General features: G+C 42.6%; 1 protein-coding gene across 3 annotated transcripts in view; it reads left to right on the forward strand.

Annotated features, from left to right (window-relative positions):
• The window catches only part of LOC131886420 (mitogen-activated protein kinase 1-like), a 6,762-nt gene extending 957 nt beyond the window's left edge, over positions 1–5,805 (forward strand). The window contains exons 1-5 of one of the 3 annotated variants that reach the window (XM_059234745.1): positions 3,455–3,615; positions 4,165–4,496; positions 4,562–4,813; positions 4,895–5,062; positions 5,143–5,805. In XM_059234745.1, the coding sequence (XP_059090728.1) occupies positions 3,537–3,615; positions 4,165–4,496; positions 4,562–4,813; positions 4,895–5,062; positions 5,143–5,481 (1,170 nt within the window). In that variant the 5' untranslated portion in view covers positions 3,455–3,536 and the 3' untranslated portion in view covers positions 5,482–5,805. Of the gene's footprint in view, positions 1–3,454; positions 3,692–4,164; positions 4,497–4,561; positions 4,814–4,894; positions 5,063–5,142 lie in introns of those variants that run through there. The other 2 variants (XM_059234747.1, XM_059234746.1) reach the window with 2 other exon arrangements.
• The last annotated feature ends 12,395 nt before the right edge of the window (positions 5,806–18,200 follow it).

The raw sequence follows: 18,200 nt of genomic DNA on the forward strand, positions 1-18,200 counted from the left end.
TCTTTGTTTTGAAAATTTGACCTGATTCTTAGTCAAAAGGTGACTCATTTGTCCTCACATTTGAGTTATTGATTTAGCCAAAACAGTTAACAGTGCTTGAAATAAACTCTACGTAGTTAAAAATAGACTAATGATGAAAGCTCTGCATGAACAAAACATTTTTTCCACAAGATCACTAGCATTATTGTTGTAAAATATTATCCTTATGTGATGATTTAACAACAAATTGTTTTTTTTTTCACAACGCAAGAAAAGCAACAATACAACACATTTTCAAAGAATGCAAAGCAGATTTAAGATTGCTGATCATAAAACCTGAAATAAAAAACAGCAACCTAAAAGTAAAAGAATTTGGAATTGAAAACTTGTGTTATGCTTGTAGAGTTCACCATCAACTTTTTCTCATCCACAAAAAAAGGAAAGTCCAATTGCTTGCAACTATCAAGTTTTGAATGCAAGGCAAGAATCTCAATTTATTAAAAACTTCTGAACCAAAAGATACATTTGTGTTGGAAGCAAATGGTAAAGATGGAGGGATCTCTTAGTGACATAATGATGTCAAGTAAGGTTTTCGTTCCTCAGGGCTCCTTTTTATTGCTTCACGTCAGAAACCCAGTAGTAAAGTTCTGTATCTCTTTTTATGCTGATAGTACAAAATTAGTTGATAGTAGGAATGGCAAAGATTCTGATATCATGTAGAGGTCCTAGATCAAATGTACTCCTGGGTTGTTGAGAGTAGTATGGCCTTGCATGGAACGAGATTCCACTCAAGCGCTTTTGGGTTGACACGTTTAAACCCTTGGCTCTTAGGTAATGAAGGTAAAAATATCTAGCAAGTGTATCATCCATGAAGGATTTAGGTGTAGTCCTCCCCAAATAATGGAAAGTTCAATGAGCATATCACTTTGAAAGTTTGCAAAGTTTTTCAAATTGGGGTTTGGATTTATTGGGATTGTACAGTATTCAAAGGAAGAACAAAAGGTACATTTTCAAAAGTATTCGTGAGCCTTGTCCCAACCTGGGTTTTGGGGTCAATTGTAGTGACCACAGAGGATTTGTAGGAACACCTTCAAGCCCTTATGAATATAGAGGGCCGTTTTCGAAAGTTCATTCTTCAGAGTTGGAGGTTTGGACGTTTACTGGTATGAAACTACACTTGCCAAAGGGGTGAGTGAATGCTCATTCTGGGTAACGTCCAAACCTTAACTCAAGAGGTAAGAGCATTTAAAACGCTCATCTCAGTCAAACAATATTTGAAAATAATGTTAAATTCCCAGTAGTGTTAAGCAAAAGTGTGTGCATTGTTTCACAATTGACTTTTCCTATTTGGCAAAGAATATTAATAGACTTGTTGCAATTTTGAAAATGAAATGAAACTAATATTACTTATGTTGGAACGAAAAAAAAGTTGGTCATAATAATCAGGTTTAATGAAAGATTTTACAACTCTCACATTTTGACATTATAGGCCATGTTATGTAAAGGTAATTAAAAAAACCCTGAATTGGAGGAGGGAATATAAAGACAAACATATCAGGCAGCCTGCACTGGGCACAGACTGAACTTTCAGTCTTCTTATTCAGTTTACTGGCTTGTTGAAGGAAACCGTATTCCGTTATATCCGGTATAGTGACATAACGGCACCAAAAGTGACATTTTTGAGCTTTGCAGCACAACTCACTTAATAGTAGATAATTCATTTCAATTGAAGAGGGAGTCCAAGTGCAAGCTTGCTTGAATGTATATCTAAATTCTACTGATGGAAGCAAACGAGGAAAACCAACTTTCAAGGGGATTCAAACAAACAAAAAAGCAATAATTTCACATAAGCAAAGAAAAATTTATCAAACCTGAAAGGGAAGCTTAAGAGAGTTAAGACTGTAGAGGTTTTATCTAGGGGGCATACTGAGTAATACTATTATTTGTAAGATAAAAACAGTTTATTACATTACATCCTGGGTTAAAAACTGATTCAGATCAATGGAGTACCCCCTCATGGTTTTGTGAGAGCATATTTTGAGATGCGATTTGGTCCCAGCCGCACCTCTTACGAGTATCAAATAGTTTTGCGAACGCACATTTTGAAATGTGACTTGGTAAAATTTAGTACTTTGGCATTTCAAAGTTTGCGTTCACAAAACCACGTGAGGTACCTCATTCTGTGCTTAGTATCATTCTTTATGTACTCAAACAGCATTAAGTTTGTTAAAAGGTTATGTTCTCTCTATTGGAAATACCTTTCTGCGCAATGTGATAAAATCTAAGGGTGTGCACAATTCGTCAAACCAGGTAGAAAGGAGTTGCCTCAAAGACAAGCTACAAGATATAGAAATCACAGATAAAGATGTGCAAAAGCATTGCAAACAGTCTTGCATCAGATATTTTTCTAGGCATTGTAGTGCTCTTGATTTTATGCATAAATTGGTTTTAGTTTTTAACGTCGGTCACCCTTTGCAACGACAAAAATGAAAACTAGTAGAGTAGCCAAAAATGTAAATCAGCTAAATAAGAGGTTGCGTGATAATTAATGCCTTTCTTCCATGAAATTCTTTCCCATTTCCCTCGTAAATGAATGTTTAAGCTATACCAAAGGTGGCCACAGTTAAATCAATCATACCATATCACGAGAAAATCAGCAACAACGGGAAGTTTGATTCTTTTGGCCTTCAACTTGATGATTTCCTTATCAATTCATATAAACTGAACGATCTGATAACGGCAAAAGAGAGCCAAAATTTTCTTACCGTTACCATTTATTACCGATTCTTTTGAGTAACATTATAATGAACGGGATAAATAATCATAAAGTTTGATTTTTGAATAACTTAGAAACCTTTGAATAATGTAATAAAAATAGAAATGTCTTTGTCATCGCTCGTTCCAAATCAATCGAAAAGCAAATTTTTGACGTCAAATTATACAGCTTAACAGTGCTGACCTACTAGTCATTATTGTAGGAAAACCTGACTTATAAACATTACACAAACTTTAAAGGGTATTTTTACCACTGTGCATTCTTTTACAATGCTCAAATGTAAAGGCAAGTTTTTGAAACATATGTAAAAGAGATATGACTTACATGAATGATTCATTTACCTTGTCATTTCATGACTATATTTGGCCCCTGGTAAGGCCAAAGTGCCTCTTAATTTGTATCAGAAATAAGCAAATACTATGCTGGCTTGTTTCTATGTTCTTTTCTGGTCTCTTCCTTTTGCCTTAAAAAGTTTTAGCAACTGAAAAATTACCACTGTTTTAAGTGTCAATCATAACAGAAGATTCAGAGATAAAGTTTTACTTTTTAATTTTGAAGTCGTGTGACACCTATTTACCGTGAGCGGAGAGCCCCAGTTTGATGATTTCTTTTTTCAACCAACAAGATTCACCAAAACTTTCTAGCGAACTCAGTTCAGACTCAAGATTACAATAGGGTTGCTGGATGTGGATTTTTTGAAAGGCTAATAAAGTTGGCCGTAACTTAGCTATTTTATCAGCACTGGTTCAGCTGCCTTTTGTCTAGCTATTTCTCATACGACATGGCAACAAACGTCTCCTCGACGGTCTCCGTGGCCAACGGGCATTCAGGCACCTCGGCGCCGGCCCAACGGGCCACGGGTAAGAATATCAGTGGTTATCAGGCCCCTATGACTATACTCAAGAAATCCGCGAGGCTGAGCCCTAATGCATGGAAGTGAGACTGCTCATTCGCACTTAGGACTTACAAGCTTGTAGCCGTTATCCATCCCAAGATCGGTGCAGAGTGACTTTTTTAGTCATCAGCGTAATATTTTAGACCTTACCTAACCCAATCTAACCTTTGGGTTGCAAGCTGGGCTGAAATTATTAGACACCCCCAAATTACCGACAATGCGCACAAGAGTGCTTTAAAAACGGTGGAAAGGTTGGGAATGACCTCTGATGCCTGTATAGGAAGCTCGCTAGTCCTTGGAACGAGCACTCACAAAATAAATCAGAGAGAGGGCTAGAACTTCTTGAACGCGGCCAATGCCTAAATCGGTTAATTTAGGAATGGGAGAACAGAGCAATATCGTGAAATCATGATTTAGACAGAAATGACACATTCAGTTGCCTTGAAAGGGTAGATACGTAGAAGCTTCGTGATCACTTGATCATGATTTCGACTGATCCTGACTTTTGTTCCAGATGGTGGCGAATGCTTACGAGGTCAGGTCTTCAATGTCGGCCCTCGGTATACGAACTTGCAATACATCGGCGAAGGAGCGTACGGCATGGTGGTGTCGGCCTCGGATCGAGAGACGCAAACTAAGGTGGCCATTAAGAAGATCTCGCCTTTTGAGCATCAGACTTATTGTCAACGTACGTTGCGCGAGATTAAGATCCTCACGCGATTCAACCACGAAAATATCATCGACATCCGCGATATTCTGCGTGCCGAGAGCATGGACCTCATGCGCGACGTCTACATCGTGCAGTGTCTCATGGAGACTGATCTATACAAACTACTGAAGACGCAGGTACGAAATCAACGACCTATCCGCTGAGAAGTAAACAATTTTATGGATGCATGTTTTCTCCATAGCGTTTGAGCAACGATCATATTTGCTACTTCCTCTATCAAATTCTCCGTGGATTGAAATACATCCATTCCGCCAATGTACTCCACCGCGATCTGAAGCCCTCGAATCTCCTGCTTAACACCACGTGTGACCTCAAGATCTGCGATTTCGGTTTAGCCCGCGTGGCTGATCCTGACCACGATCACACAGGATTCCTCACTGAATACGTGGCCACTCGCTGGTACCGTGCGCCCGAGATCATGCTGAATTCTAAGGTGCGTATGTTTCTCCTGAGATAGACGATATTTATTGTTTCCAGTGCTGATGCTGATTATGCATTGTCTTATTTTGAACAGGGATACACGAAATCCATCGACATGTGGTCCGTGGGCTGCATCTTGGCCGAAATGCTGTCAAATCGACCCATCTTCCCTGGAAAGCATTATTTGGATCAATTGAATCATATATTGGGGATCCTTGGTTCGCCATCGAGCGAGGATTTGAATTGTATAGTAAACGACAAGGTATGCCAAAACAGAGTAGTCTCAATTGAAATGGTTTTGAATACGAATGACTCCATCGCCAATTTTGTTGTCCGCTTTAGGCTCGAAGCTATTTGCAAAGCCTCCCTTTTAAGCCAAAAATCCCGTGGACGAGATTGTACCCGAATGCCGATACCAAAGCACTTGATCTTCTTGAGATGATGCTCACGTTTAATCCCCATAGTCGAATCACGGTCGAAGACGCTCTCGCCCACGTCTATTTAAATCAGTACTACGACCCTCAAGACGAACCGGTGGCTTTGGAACCTTTTAAATTCGAAATGGAACTCGACGATCTGCCTAAGGAGAGGCTTAAACAATTGATTTATGAAGAAACGGGGGCCTTTAGCCCTCGCCCTCCACCCGAATCGACCGGGGATGAGGTGGAAGCCATGCAGTAAGCCTAGTTGTATTGCGGTGGCTTGGCGTAACATCATAACTTTGAAATCAGGAGGCATTTACGAACCACCACCCAACCCTCTGGCTGCCAGTAATTATCTCTTAAAATCTCCACGTACTCCCCGTGTTAAATCTGCGCCAACTAGTGTTTCATTGGTTGTTTTTTCCTCCGAAATCCATGAGATTGGCGAGCCTGGCACCGCCTTTCTTTCTTAACACATCAGAGATGGTGTTCCAATGAATTACGCATTGATCTGCTCCCGATCATTTTTAACCCAAGATCTTATTGATATCGTTCCCAGAATATATATAAATGTAGCTCGGTATCATCCCTGATTTCCTTTCCTCTTCAAAAAATGTAGCTTAGACTTGGAGACAATAACTGAAAGTTACAGGGTGTAAAGAAATTAAGGGCTTCCATGGCTGTTTTTCACAACATTTCTCCCTGCTCAAAGAGTTTTTTGACATTAAACCACAAGCATTCACTAAGAGAAACTGTTAAGTACCTAGTGACATATTACAAATGGTCTAACGATATCCAGGAGGCGATGGGTAACCCCTGAAAGAGTACCATCAAAACAATGTCTGGAAATTCAAGTGAGCGCAGTCTGAAGGTCAGAACCAAGGCTGAGGGCATCCTGAAGGCCGGCAAAGACAAAGGGACGTTGGTGAGCCTTTCAGTATTCATCCTCAAACCATTGGAATGTGGAGACTCTCATGCAAATGCCATAAATCCTTTTAGAACAGACCGGCTCGATGGCCGAAATCTGGATTTTCAAGACTCAATCTTTAGGGGGCCAAACATCACAAGGTTATCAATCTCATTTGGCGTAAAGTCGGATCATTCGTGGTATGGTGTTAGGTTTTTTAATAATCCTTTTTAATGAAAGCTGGAGATTCAATCTGATCGAATCATTATTGAGTTAGGGGGTAGGATTTTCAGAAGCGACAAAGAGCAGCACTTAATTTCTTTCCACCCTGTATTGGGGGTGCGTGTGTGTGTGTGTCGAGGATACTAAGATGTGGGCGACATGATTGCACCTTTACGTAATCAAGGTAATTCCAACACCTCTGGAAGTCAGCCTGAACCGAAGCTTGTTCCTTGCGTTTCAGTTAAATGTTTCCACCGTTTCCACAACATGGATGTAAACTGCAACTTGAGCCCCTTCATAACCCCGTCAAAATTTGGTGCATAAAAATGTGGTCAGACAGCTTGCTGAAACCAGTTATATGAAGCGTATTAGAGGAGAGTTATTGCTTGATAAGGAGTCGTTTTGGGTTTCTACACAAAACTTGGACGAGCCGTCAACGATTCAAATTTGTATTTACCCTAGTTGTCCTAAGTAATACTGATGGGGATCAAACAAAAAATCACCGGAGGTTGCAAGTGGGGCTGCCAATTTACATTTTCAATGGCATACAGCATTACTAGCGGAAAATCGAAAACCCGTTAGTTAATCACAAAAAGTAACCCTGAAGTTTCTCCGATTAAACCAGGGTCACCTTTTTGGTCAAGCCTAATATTCTACGATACGCTAGAAAAGGCCCGTGCTTTGACTTTCCTAGCTTTCTGGCGATCCTGATTTGGGAAATTTGTTTGATCCCATCACTACTAGTAAGTATCTACGAATGAAACATTTTGCCTACTAGCGACAGCTGAAACGAAAACATGCAATCGTAGCGCCCTTGATCGATCTATATTTAAAGTTATCTATGGACGTTACCCAGAATGAACATCCCTCAACACTTTCCTCAATATATTTTCATACCGGTTAACGTCCTAACTCCGAGGTAAGAGCTTTAAAAAAACAGGCCTCAGGAGTCAGAGTATTGACCAGGTTGGTGTGCTAGTATGGCCGTTACACATCTTCCGTTTTCGGGTCAGCTGACATTTTGGTCCTTCGAGAAGAGAATAAAACTTAACCTGACCTAACCTAACCTTTCGGTTGCAAGGGCCTGGGGCGCCTAGGCCGCGGCGCAGGCCTGCGGCAGCTCGGTTGCAAGGGCCTCGAACATAGCGGCAGATTAGTGCTTAATTCTGCAATAAAAAAAAATTGATTCCGCGCATCGAGATTCGAACTCACGCCAGGCAAAATACTACCTACACGTATACTATAATACACGTTTAATGGAAATTGATGACAAGTGGTGTTGATAACGTTTTTACTTAAAGCAGCTACATGTCGCGAGAGTGGCAGCTGACCCAAAAATGGAAGACATGTAACGACCATAGTGTGCTAGTTGACAGAAAAGACCAACTACTCAGGCCTTGTGGTGCTCTTCTTTTCTCATTTTTAAAACTGTCAAATCATGCTTTTTTTAAGTCCCGCAGGGTTTCGTGAACGCATATTTTGAAATGTGATTGGGTCGCAGTCGCACCTATCACGAGTACTACCTGGCTTCTTGAAGGCTTATTTTGAATCAGGAGTGATCATTAAAGGTAGGGTGATGCCATTTTTTACTTACTGTGGGGAGATAAAATAGTGTCACAAGGCCGTTCGGGCATTTTTAGGCGGCTTGGACTAGCGTGAGTCGCTACATGCATTTTTTTCCTTTTTAGCACCACCATGGCCTTAATCATGAATGTCATAGTTTTGAATCGAAAAATGAACTCTTTGGCACACGTTTCATTCAAAAAATGTCAATTAGTTACCCATTAGCCAAATATCTACATTATAAGTTCAAGTTATTAAATCTACTGGCCGCTCCTCTGTGGCTCGAACTATCGCAGCCGCAAAGCCAGACTCACTCGGATAATCAGTTCCATCAATTTAACATCTTACTTATTATCCAACAATGGAAATCTTGACGCTCATAATTTTTGAGGAGGCAAGTAATTGATACTTTTATTTAATGAGAGCGTGCCACAGAGGTTAGTTTTTTATTCAAAACAAATCCATTTATGGTTAAGGCATAAACCACTGAAAATTTTCAGTGGTTTATGGTTAAAGCTACGGTAGGGCAAAAAACGAAAAAAAAAAAATATCATTGCAGGCCTTCCTCTCCACTTCGCCCCAAACGCCATAGTCCAACGGATTCAGGTCCGGGCTGGACGGCGGCCAGATCGTCCAGGGCCAGAAAGCTGGAAAATTGGCCTTGCACCACTCCTGGGTCACCTTGGACTTGTGGCCCGGCGCCGAGTCCTGCTGCCACACATAAGGAGTGTCTGGATAATTGGCATCGAGCCAAGGCTTGACAACATTNTTGCACCACTCCTGGGTCACCTTGGACTTTTGGCCCGGCACCGAGTCCTGCTGCCACACATAAGGAGTGTCTGGATAGTTGGCATCGAGCCAAGGCTTGACAACATTGATTAGGACGTCCAGGTACTCCTTGGTCTCCACCCTGAGGCCCTTCGGGAACCAGTAAAGGGGCATCCTCTTCCCGTCCGACGCGACCACGCCGAGCATCATGGCCGAGGCCGGGTACTTCGTAGCATTGATGAGAGGGACCTCGTCAACACAGTAGGCCAGGAAGCGGTCGTTCTGGCTGTTTCTGGTTTGATCCACGTTGGTCCAGTTCTTCTTGCCGGAGAAGATCCGGACTGTGGATCCGTTTCTCTTCAGCCAGTTCAGGATCTTGGTCCCCTTCTCCACCCTTTTGTCCTTGGAGGCCTCAGTCAGCAGTTGACGTCTTCTTCTGACATAGGAGCGTGCTCCAAGATCCCCAATGGACCTGCTGACGGTGGACGGGCTCACGGCGAACTCCTTGGCGATCTCAAAGATGCTGCTGTTGCCATCGGCGGCGATCGCGGAGGCCACGGTCATCAGAAACTCGTCGGACCTGTTTTTGTTGTGTCCTCCACTCCCTGGTTTCCTTGCCAAATTCTCGCCATTCTTTTTCATCCGCTTTATTTTGTACTCGAAGTTCTCGGAGCAACCCACAATGTCCACGATCGTTTTGAGATTGACTTGCGCGTCAAGCAAATCCGAGACCCGCTGCTGCAAGGCTTCCATCTCGGCGGCGTTTGAAGTTACAAAGTTGGACCAAAAACAAAAATTGGTGTTCTTTGATGCATTCCCGAGCAAGAAAAATTTTAGCGTGAAATTCACAAAACTTAATTACAAAATTAGGGTAGTTAAATCACTTTACGTTTTGCAGATTGGCACTGTACAACTGGCCCCTCTCATCTCAATAGACACAGAACGAAATTTAAATAAAGCACAAGATCTTAGAGCTGTTCTGATTGGCACGGTGAATGGATACTCGTGGCTGTTTGGCATTAAGGAACTGCTGCAACATGGGCATGACAACAACGGATTAAAAGATCTACTGCCTCCGGCCTTGCCGGATGTGTCGGCGAACAAATCTATCATCAAGGTTCAACACTTCATGAAAACATACCAGCAGCGTCGTAAGATCTTCCCAAGCCACCCCGTACCCACAAGGACAGGTCTGGGGCATGCAAGCCGGCTTTTATTTGGAGTCGATTACAAGCCTCTCCGAACATCTGAAATAAACGCAGCAAAAAAGGTTGGAAAAAAACTCCCATGGTACAAGACCCACAAGCTGTTTAATTGGCCACGCTCATTACGGTCTTTTGATCAGCATCAACTCTGCTATTCGGGTAACGATGCGAAAATACCGCTGGCATCGGTATTAACATGGATTTCCAAAATTGCTCCATTTAAGCATTGCGGCACAATGCAATCAGCACTTTATTTGTTGAAAGAAACCCACCATCAATTGCACCAGCAGAGTGATGACCTCTGGGAAATTACAATGGAATTGGAGTCCATGTTCGGGGATAGTCCCAACCAAAACCCCGGCTTGCCAGATGAAGACATCGATTGGGACGTACAGGAGCAGGAACTCAAGAATCTTTTGACGACCGAAAACCCTGCACCGATAGAGAACTGGACTCACTTGGAGGAAGAGTTTGACCACCTCACCAAAACCGAGAAAAAGGATAGCTCTGTCCAGGCGTCTCAAAATATATTGACAAAAGAGACCACTGCCTGTGCAAAAACCAGAAAACAACATAAAGAGCGATGTCCACGAGCCTTCACAGTTACATGAGGTCGTGCATGTTTAGCATGCGCTAGTCCAAACCACATCCAGGCCAAATGTCCTATTCTCCAAACCAGCCATTTACATCTATGTGACTACCCGCAATGTGGTAACTCCAGACCTCATGTTATCAAAAGATGTGTCACATTGCATTCAAGATGCAATAAGTGTTTGTGTCGTGGGCATATGAACAGCCAGTGCGATGAAAATACTACTCAGCAGTGGTTTGAAATGTTCCAAAAATACGCGTCCCACGGAAGGTACACTCAAAGACTTTTCCTTGACGCCGCTTGGGGATTTTGTCCCTGGCAAGATTCCCGCACGAACAATATAACAGTTCCATTGTGTGCTCAGCATGTGTATTCGCCAAAACTGAACTTTGTCCAAACTCAAAGCCGAGTGTTCCAAGTTTTGAGAAACACCTAAGAAAACTCCAAACGATTATCTAGTGAAATTGCGTATTGAAATATTTGTAAAGAACCTTTGAACAGCATGTTTAACTCGTATATCCCCTTATGTAAAGCAAACGTCTTTGATCATTTCATTTATCATATGTGTTAGTGGAACGGCCAAGATCTCGGGTGCTAGTTTTACAGTAACTGGTGCAATACTAAAAATGCCCAGACACTACGACTTTTTCATCTGATGTATTGTCTTGATGACTGTGCTGTCCACTGTTCTCTGTACTTAGCGAAATTTGGGAAACAGACAACTTGAACGCTCTGGGGTATGTTTGATATAACTGGGAAATCTTCAGAAACGAGAAAACTTACGAAATCAGTGGTGGTCATGGATCTAGAACCACGAATACGAACAATCAAAAATATTTCATAAACCCGTATGTGACTTAAAGTGCATATTTTATTCGGTTTCCAAGACCAATGAACTCACAAGTTCGTGCGTCATGTCTAGACGTCTAACCTCGGGGAAACCTGAACAACTTGCAGCTTGACAACCGATTAATACCTAGCAACCAGGCCCATCACAGGTAAGCATTCTAGAAAAGGCACAGTGACCCCCATTGTATTGGATATTTCTGGTGCAAACTCTGTATTCACGGGCCCTCTTCCCTCTAGAACATCAAACTCGGGTATGAAAAGCCGTCCCCAGAGCAAAGAACAAGAGTTAGTATGATGAAGTAAAACGAAACGCAAGTTATTCTTCATTTGGCTCCACTTTAGAGCTAGCAAGCTCTTTTAACTTTGGCATCGGATCGAAAGTTGTCCGGTGTCGAGGTGCAATCAATTTCGTAAAGAGAAGTGCAAAGTGCAGACAGTGAATCCCTTTACCTAGAAGTAGAAGAGGCCAAGCCATCCTTACCTGTTATATCCCTGACCAAATTGAGGGTGGTATTCTTTTTATTTTTAGGTTTCCTCTTCTTCGTTCGTAAAACGTCGTATTGTGTGCTCTACTTTTGACGTAACTCAGTTTGCTTTGAGAACTGGCTTTGATATCTTGATCTAGCATCGCGAGATTTCATAGCTAATTCTTTCGGAGTATTACCTGATTATTATTCTATTGTCGTGATTCAGATTGGCATTGGGACTGGCATTGGTAACCTCGCTTGGTTCAATACGGACCATCGCATTGGAGGCTTCCATATCCAATCTATCAATTTGGATCTAGTTGTTCGGATTGACCTGCATTGGACGTAGGCTCCGGCCATTGCCATAATCCGTTGTACAGTAAATCAACCATAACTTAAGGCACTCTGTCCTCTCTCTATCTCAACACCATCCTCATATTTGGTCAGAGAAAAGGTAAACGAGTAAACGGATGAGCTAAGGTAATGTCCTATGTCACATAATATATAAATATTGTACTTTCTCGAGAAATACAATTAATGGTGAAACAGTTTATCAAGAGTTTGTTGTTCTTTATTCTTTAGGACCGTAGTGTTGGCTCTAAAAAACTTATAACCGGAGATCTTTAGATAGGTCTAAACAAATTAAGCCCTAGTAAAATAGGTGCTCTCTTTAAAGGGCGCTATCTTGGCAGGTAACCTGCTGCTAGGGTCAGAGACCAGATAGTCTCATGATCCGTTGTTGTTTTGGGGATTAAAATAATTTATCTGGAAAAGGGAGACCTTCAATCTCATCCTTGTACGGAACAATGACATTCACTTCGTTTACAGACTTGAATGTGAAGTCATTGTTAGGCAGTTCGAGCAGTGTAGCTCTAGTTCGAGCTCCCCAGAGGGGATCTGTTGTGGAGGCTCCAATCAATACGCTTTCGAATCTTTTCAACCTTTGTGAGAAAGAACCTGCTGAAATGTTCTGCGGTTTCGCTGATGTCGAGCATCCGTCCATTGGATTTGATTGTATACGCCCTTATATTGCTACTCCCCGTGGTTTCCTGGGCAACTATCCACATCTCGTGTGGGCTTGTGTTTATCCTTTTTCTGATGTTAGAAATACTTTCAATTTGAGCTTGACGATTGCATTGGTTTCGAAGGTTTTTTAACTTCCCTTTCTTATTCTTGCTTCTGGCATTGTCTCTGAGACGTTGCATTTTAATTATCTGAGCACTTGCTTTGGCCGATCTCATTGGCTTTATCCTGATATATTTCAGTGGTACGTGCTTGTTTAGTACATTCAGCAATAGCTCGTTAAACTTTTCCGTTTTCATCTGGATTTCTCCATACGCTAGTTCTTCCCACGGTTGCTTTGCCAGATCAAATCTAAAACTGTTACGATCAATCTTCCCTTATAACTTCGCCTTATAATTTGGTCTTTGTTGCGCTGGGCTGTCAATGTTTTCATAGTCCACAAGATTGGTTTGTGATCGCTAAAACCATGTTCTCTTGTTGATGTTTCAGTGACAAGTCCCATCTGGTTTGAGAGTGTCCAGTCGAGGTTTGAGTGAACGTGTCTATCTCCTATTTTGCGAAAGAATGATTCACCGAAATTGTGTGCGGATCATTCCACATGAGTCCATACTTTCGATGAAGGTCTTGGCTAATAGGGCTTGTCAAGTGAATGCGTTTATGAACAACTGACGTTATTCCATGGAGTAAAATCTAAGACAACATGCCCAGCCAAACCGCACTGTGCATGCATTAACTTTTGACAATAATATCATTTTGCCTTCTTGTCTAAGCAAATATCATTGTGATATTTAGCCAATGTGATAGTGCGTTCACCGAATTACAGCTCACTCAAAATCACTCGATTATTGAAAATTCAATGGGTGGATGGTGCGAGTTGACTGTGATGTTTGTCTTAATTCCCCCTCCCCAAAATGCCCAAAATCAGGGTGCCGGATCACATTTTTCCTTGAATTTCTTTCACTTGACATGCCCTATTAACGTGGCCGTGGGCCATTTGTCTTATCTGTTCGTCGAGTTGCGTCAAAATTCAAGTCACTGGCCAGTAAAAGTCGTCCACCTGTACTGCTTTCAACCGCTATAATGAGGCCAAAAATCGCTTCTGTTTGTTAGACACATTCTAGATATTCAAGATATATGTTGCAACAGTTGTTTTTTCTCCTCCTTTTTCTTCTAGACAAAGCCAAACCTCTGGGTTGTGAATGCCGACGTGAAGTTGAATCTCGTTCTGAAAAATTCCGCTTCGAACTAGAGTGCAAATTCGCTTTTTTCCCATGTTGAGTGTAAGTCTGAAAATTTTGAAGCGTAAATTGTTTACTACAGTAGTCATCAAGGTGTGTTTCCTGAAGGAAGACAACGTCAGCCTTAAGCTTGTGGATTAGATGGTCTATTTCATTTTCTTTGTTACACACACGTATTAGCCACGGCAGATATTCCATGAGAGAAACAGAATCCCACCATTTCCTTGCCGTCCTTTGCCCCGGTACTTATTCTTGTTTATTGTATCTCTTCGGTCGTCCATTGTTGGACGGGAATTTCTTTGCCAATTACGAAGTACCGTCGACCGTGTTTTGACATGGCACGTGCTTCCTCCAATTTCTTGTTCAGATTCTTTATCCGCTCTTTGGTCATGTCGGGATTGATTCTGTATATCGTCAGAGTTCCAGATCCAGTACTTTTCTTATTCTGTTCTCTGAGGGCTCTATTTGACCTGAGAGCTTGTTCTCGGAGATCTTGTGAGGAAAGCCTGACCTATGGAGGCCGAAAGTCCCTCCCGTCGTCCCTCTTTCCCAGCCTTTGCAAGGTTTCCGGCAATCCTGCCATCTTTCCCACCTTCAGGATCTCCCTCTCCTCATAGGCCTTTCGCTTGTTGGGATCTTTTTTCTTCAACTCCTCGATGCCTCTGAACATCAGGTTCTGCTTTATGCCTTGCATCTCCGCCACACACTGTATCATTGTATGAGTTGTAACAAGAAATAGCGCCATGTCATTAGAGCTATCATTAAAGTCCAATCATGTTTGACTCCCTCAAAAAGAAAAAAAAACTTTGGTAACAGAATACCCACCACCATGTCAAGTGACCTCAAACTTTTGTACTTCAACGCAAGAAGTATCTTGAACAAGCTGGTGGAGCTCCAGACCATTTTGTCGATTGAAAATCCCGACTTATATTTGGTAACTGAAACTTGGATGAACGATAACGTACCCAACGACGAAGTTCTCTTTATGGGGTACAACGGGTACAACCTTGTTGCGCGATCGGACCGTCAAGATACGAAGAAGGGTCGTGGGGGCGGAGTGGCAGTATGGGCAAAGGACTACTTGGGAACACGCCCGCTGTGCTGTCGTGTCCCGTCGGTTTGTAGAATCCGTGTCGGTTTGATCTTTATATTTTGAGTTTACATGTCGCGGTCAGCTCGAGAGAGTGATCGGGAAGGGTTGAACAAATTCCTCTCTTCTCATGCGGGGCATAACGCTGATTATAGGAGACGCCTGACGAGCAGCGCTTCTTGGATGCACTGGACTCAAGTTTCTTGCAACAACTGATCATGTTTCCGACCCACAAGGGTGGAAATATTCTAGATTTGGTACCGTCCAACGATATATCACTGGTACGCCAAGCAACTGTACGGGGGGATATATCCTTGTCAGATCACGCCTGTCTACAGGTTGATCTCAACGCAGCGAGAGAAATCCCCACAAAACAGATGATCCCCGATTTCTCGAGGGCAAACTTTGTTGCAATAAGGGCAGATCTACTCTCCCAGGATTGGATTGCGAAACTGGGAGAGACTTCAATTGAGGAGGGGTGGCAAATTTTTCGCGACTTTCTAACAAACACCATTGATGTATATATCCCACACAAACCTAGACGAATGCAAACCCGACCCACATGGTTAGGAAAGGAGCTTCAGCAACTCTTGCGAAAGAAAACGAGACTCTGGAAACGATGGAAGAAATCAGGAAACGAACATCTGCGTCAAGAATTCCTTGAACCGAAAGTAAAGGGAGCACAACGAGTGTTAGAGGCAAAACAGTCCTACGAAGAGAAGCTCTCCAAAACAAACGACAGACGCTCCCTATTTGGTTATGTGAATGCCAAGAGACGAACCAGACCAAAGGTCGGCCCCGTCAGCCCCCTTTTGGGTGGCAGCGGGTCAGTGGTGTACAAAGATGAACAAGTGGTGAAAATTCTCAGTGACCACTACACGAATAGATTTCCACATGTCCCAAGTAAAAACACAGCAGGAACGACCACACAGAGCCGCCTAAACTTTGTCAACATCACTGTTGATAAGGTGGAGAAGAAGATCAGGACCTTAAAACCAATAATGAGTTCAGGACCGGATTGTATTAGTTACCTGATACTGAAGAACACCTTCGGGGCTGTCGCCATCCCATTAACTATCCATTTTAACCTAACATTGGTGACCGGGGAGGTCCCGATTGATTGGAAAAGGGTCAACATAAATCCTTTACATAAAGGAGGTAGTCCCAATGAAGCTGGTAACTGTAGACCAATCTCTCTGACATTGGTAATTTGCAAAATAATGGAAAGTGTCCTAAAGTATGAAATAGTTGGAAATCTTCTGGAGCGGAAAATCATGGGCTCAGACCAACACAGATTTTGGCCTGGAAGATCGACCGTGACAAATCTGCTGAAAGTTTGTGACTAAAACGCGTGAAAATGTTGAAGTGGTTGACACCATTTACCTTGACTTTGCCAAGGCTTTTGATGGCGTGCCCCATGGCCGAATGCGGATGAGAGTAGAAGAGGCTGGCGGTGGAGGCTAATTGCTGGCATGGATTAAGTCTTGGATATCAAAGAGGGAGCTACGTGTGGTCCTCAATAGATCCCAATCTGAATGGACAAAAGTTTTCTCAGGTGTACCACAAGGCAGTGTCTTGGGGCCGGTTTTGTTCCAAATCTTCATCAACTCGATGAATGTCTCTGAACATTCTAACATCCTGAAATTTGCAGATGGCACAAAACTATTCCGCGTCATTCGTTGTGATTCTGATGTGGCTGCCTCCAGGCTGACCTACGAGCTCTCGAGACCTGGTCTGCTGAAAATGGGATGGCATTCAATGCAAATAAATGTAAGTTGATGAGGTTTGGGCCTCAACGACAGGTGTCCAGCCTTATCATGTTGGTGGAATTCAGTTGGATGATGACGTGTCCCATAGAGATCTTGGTGTGATCGTGGATAGTGAACTAAAATTCACATTGCACACTTCGGCTTGCTGCAAGAGGGGGAACCAAATGCTGGGAATGATTTGCAGGAGCTTCACCACCAAGAATTCAAAAGTGCTCACCAAGACTCCTTAAGATCTACGTGAGGCCCACTCTGGAGTATGCCTCTGAGGTGTGGTATCTAAAGTTTAAGGGCAATCAGGACTCACTAGAAGCAGTTCAACGACGATTCATTTGTTCCCTTTGCTTTTTCATTGCCTGAACCTCGCCTACCAGGTCCTCGACTGACAGGTTACCCATTTTTGTTCTCTCAGAGCAATTTCTTCTTCATCGTTCTCTGAATCAATTTTTTGGGACTGAAGGTGAACCAACACACTAATTGATCCCTTTGACACGTCTTTTTTTGGGGGGGGGAGTACCAGAAAATCCATTATGTATGATAGACCTTCCTATTGAAATTCCATGTTAAAAGAAAAGGAAAAGATTCGCCCTGCCGCCAAGCAGCATTATCCTAGACATGACGTATGGGCAAAGATACATTTCAAAGTGCTAACCGGTAAAGCTTTGTTTAGAGAGGAATAGAGGAAAGGACATTGAATAATAAAACTATTGCGATACTATGTATTCCCCTTGGTGGCCAGCAACTTCTTGAAGGACGAGACACATTGAGCCATACGAGTAGTCGGGGAAGCGAATTCCACTGATCCAAGGTCCGCACGAAAAAGGAATTCGACCTGGAAGAAGATTTTGCGAAAAGTTCACAAACCTCTCACTCCACAACACATCTGGTGAGTCTCTTTGATACGTCACTGAGAATCACGTCCTCCGTCGAATACACGTTCCTGACAATGATGCTACCATTGAATATTTTGTAAAAGTTGACAAGGTCGCAACCAATCCGCCTCTGTTCAATTGAAGGCAGATCCCAAAAGCGCAACCGTTCCGGATATCCCAGACCAATGGACTCCACTGAAAGCCTTGTGATTCTTCGTTGGACAGACTCCAGACCCTCACAAGAGTATTTCAGGACCGGAGACCAAGCAGAGGAAGCATATGCAAGAGTTGGTTGAACTGACGTAGATGGTGTACAAAGGTTTGAGCATGCAATGACGCCGAATGGAGAAAAACCGTTTAATCATTCCAATCACCGATTTAGCACGCACGACTAGCCACTATGGCTCAATGGGCTG

Source organism: Tigriopus californicus, chromosome 9, assembly GCF_007210705.1.
Source record: "Tigriopus californicus strain San Diego chromosome 9, Tcal_SD_v2.1, whole genome shotgun sequence".
Classification (NCBI taxonomy): domain Eukaryota; kingdom Metazoa; phylum Arthropoda; class Copepoda; order Harpacticoida; family Harpacticidae; genus Tigriopus; species Tigriopus californicus.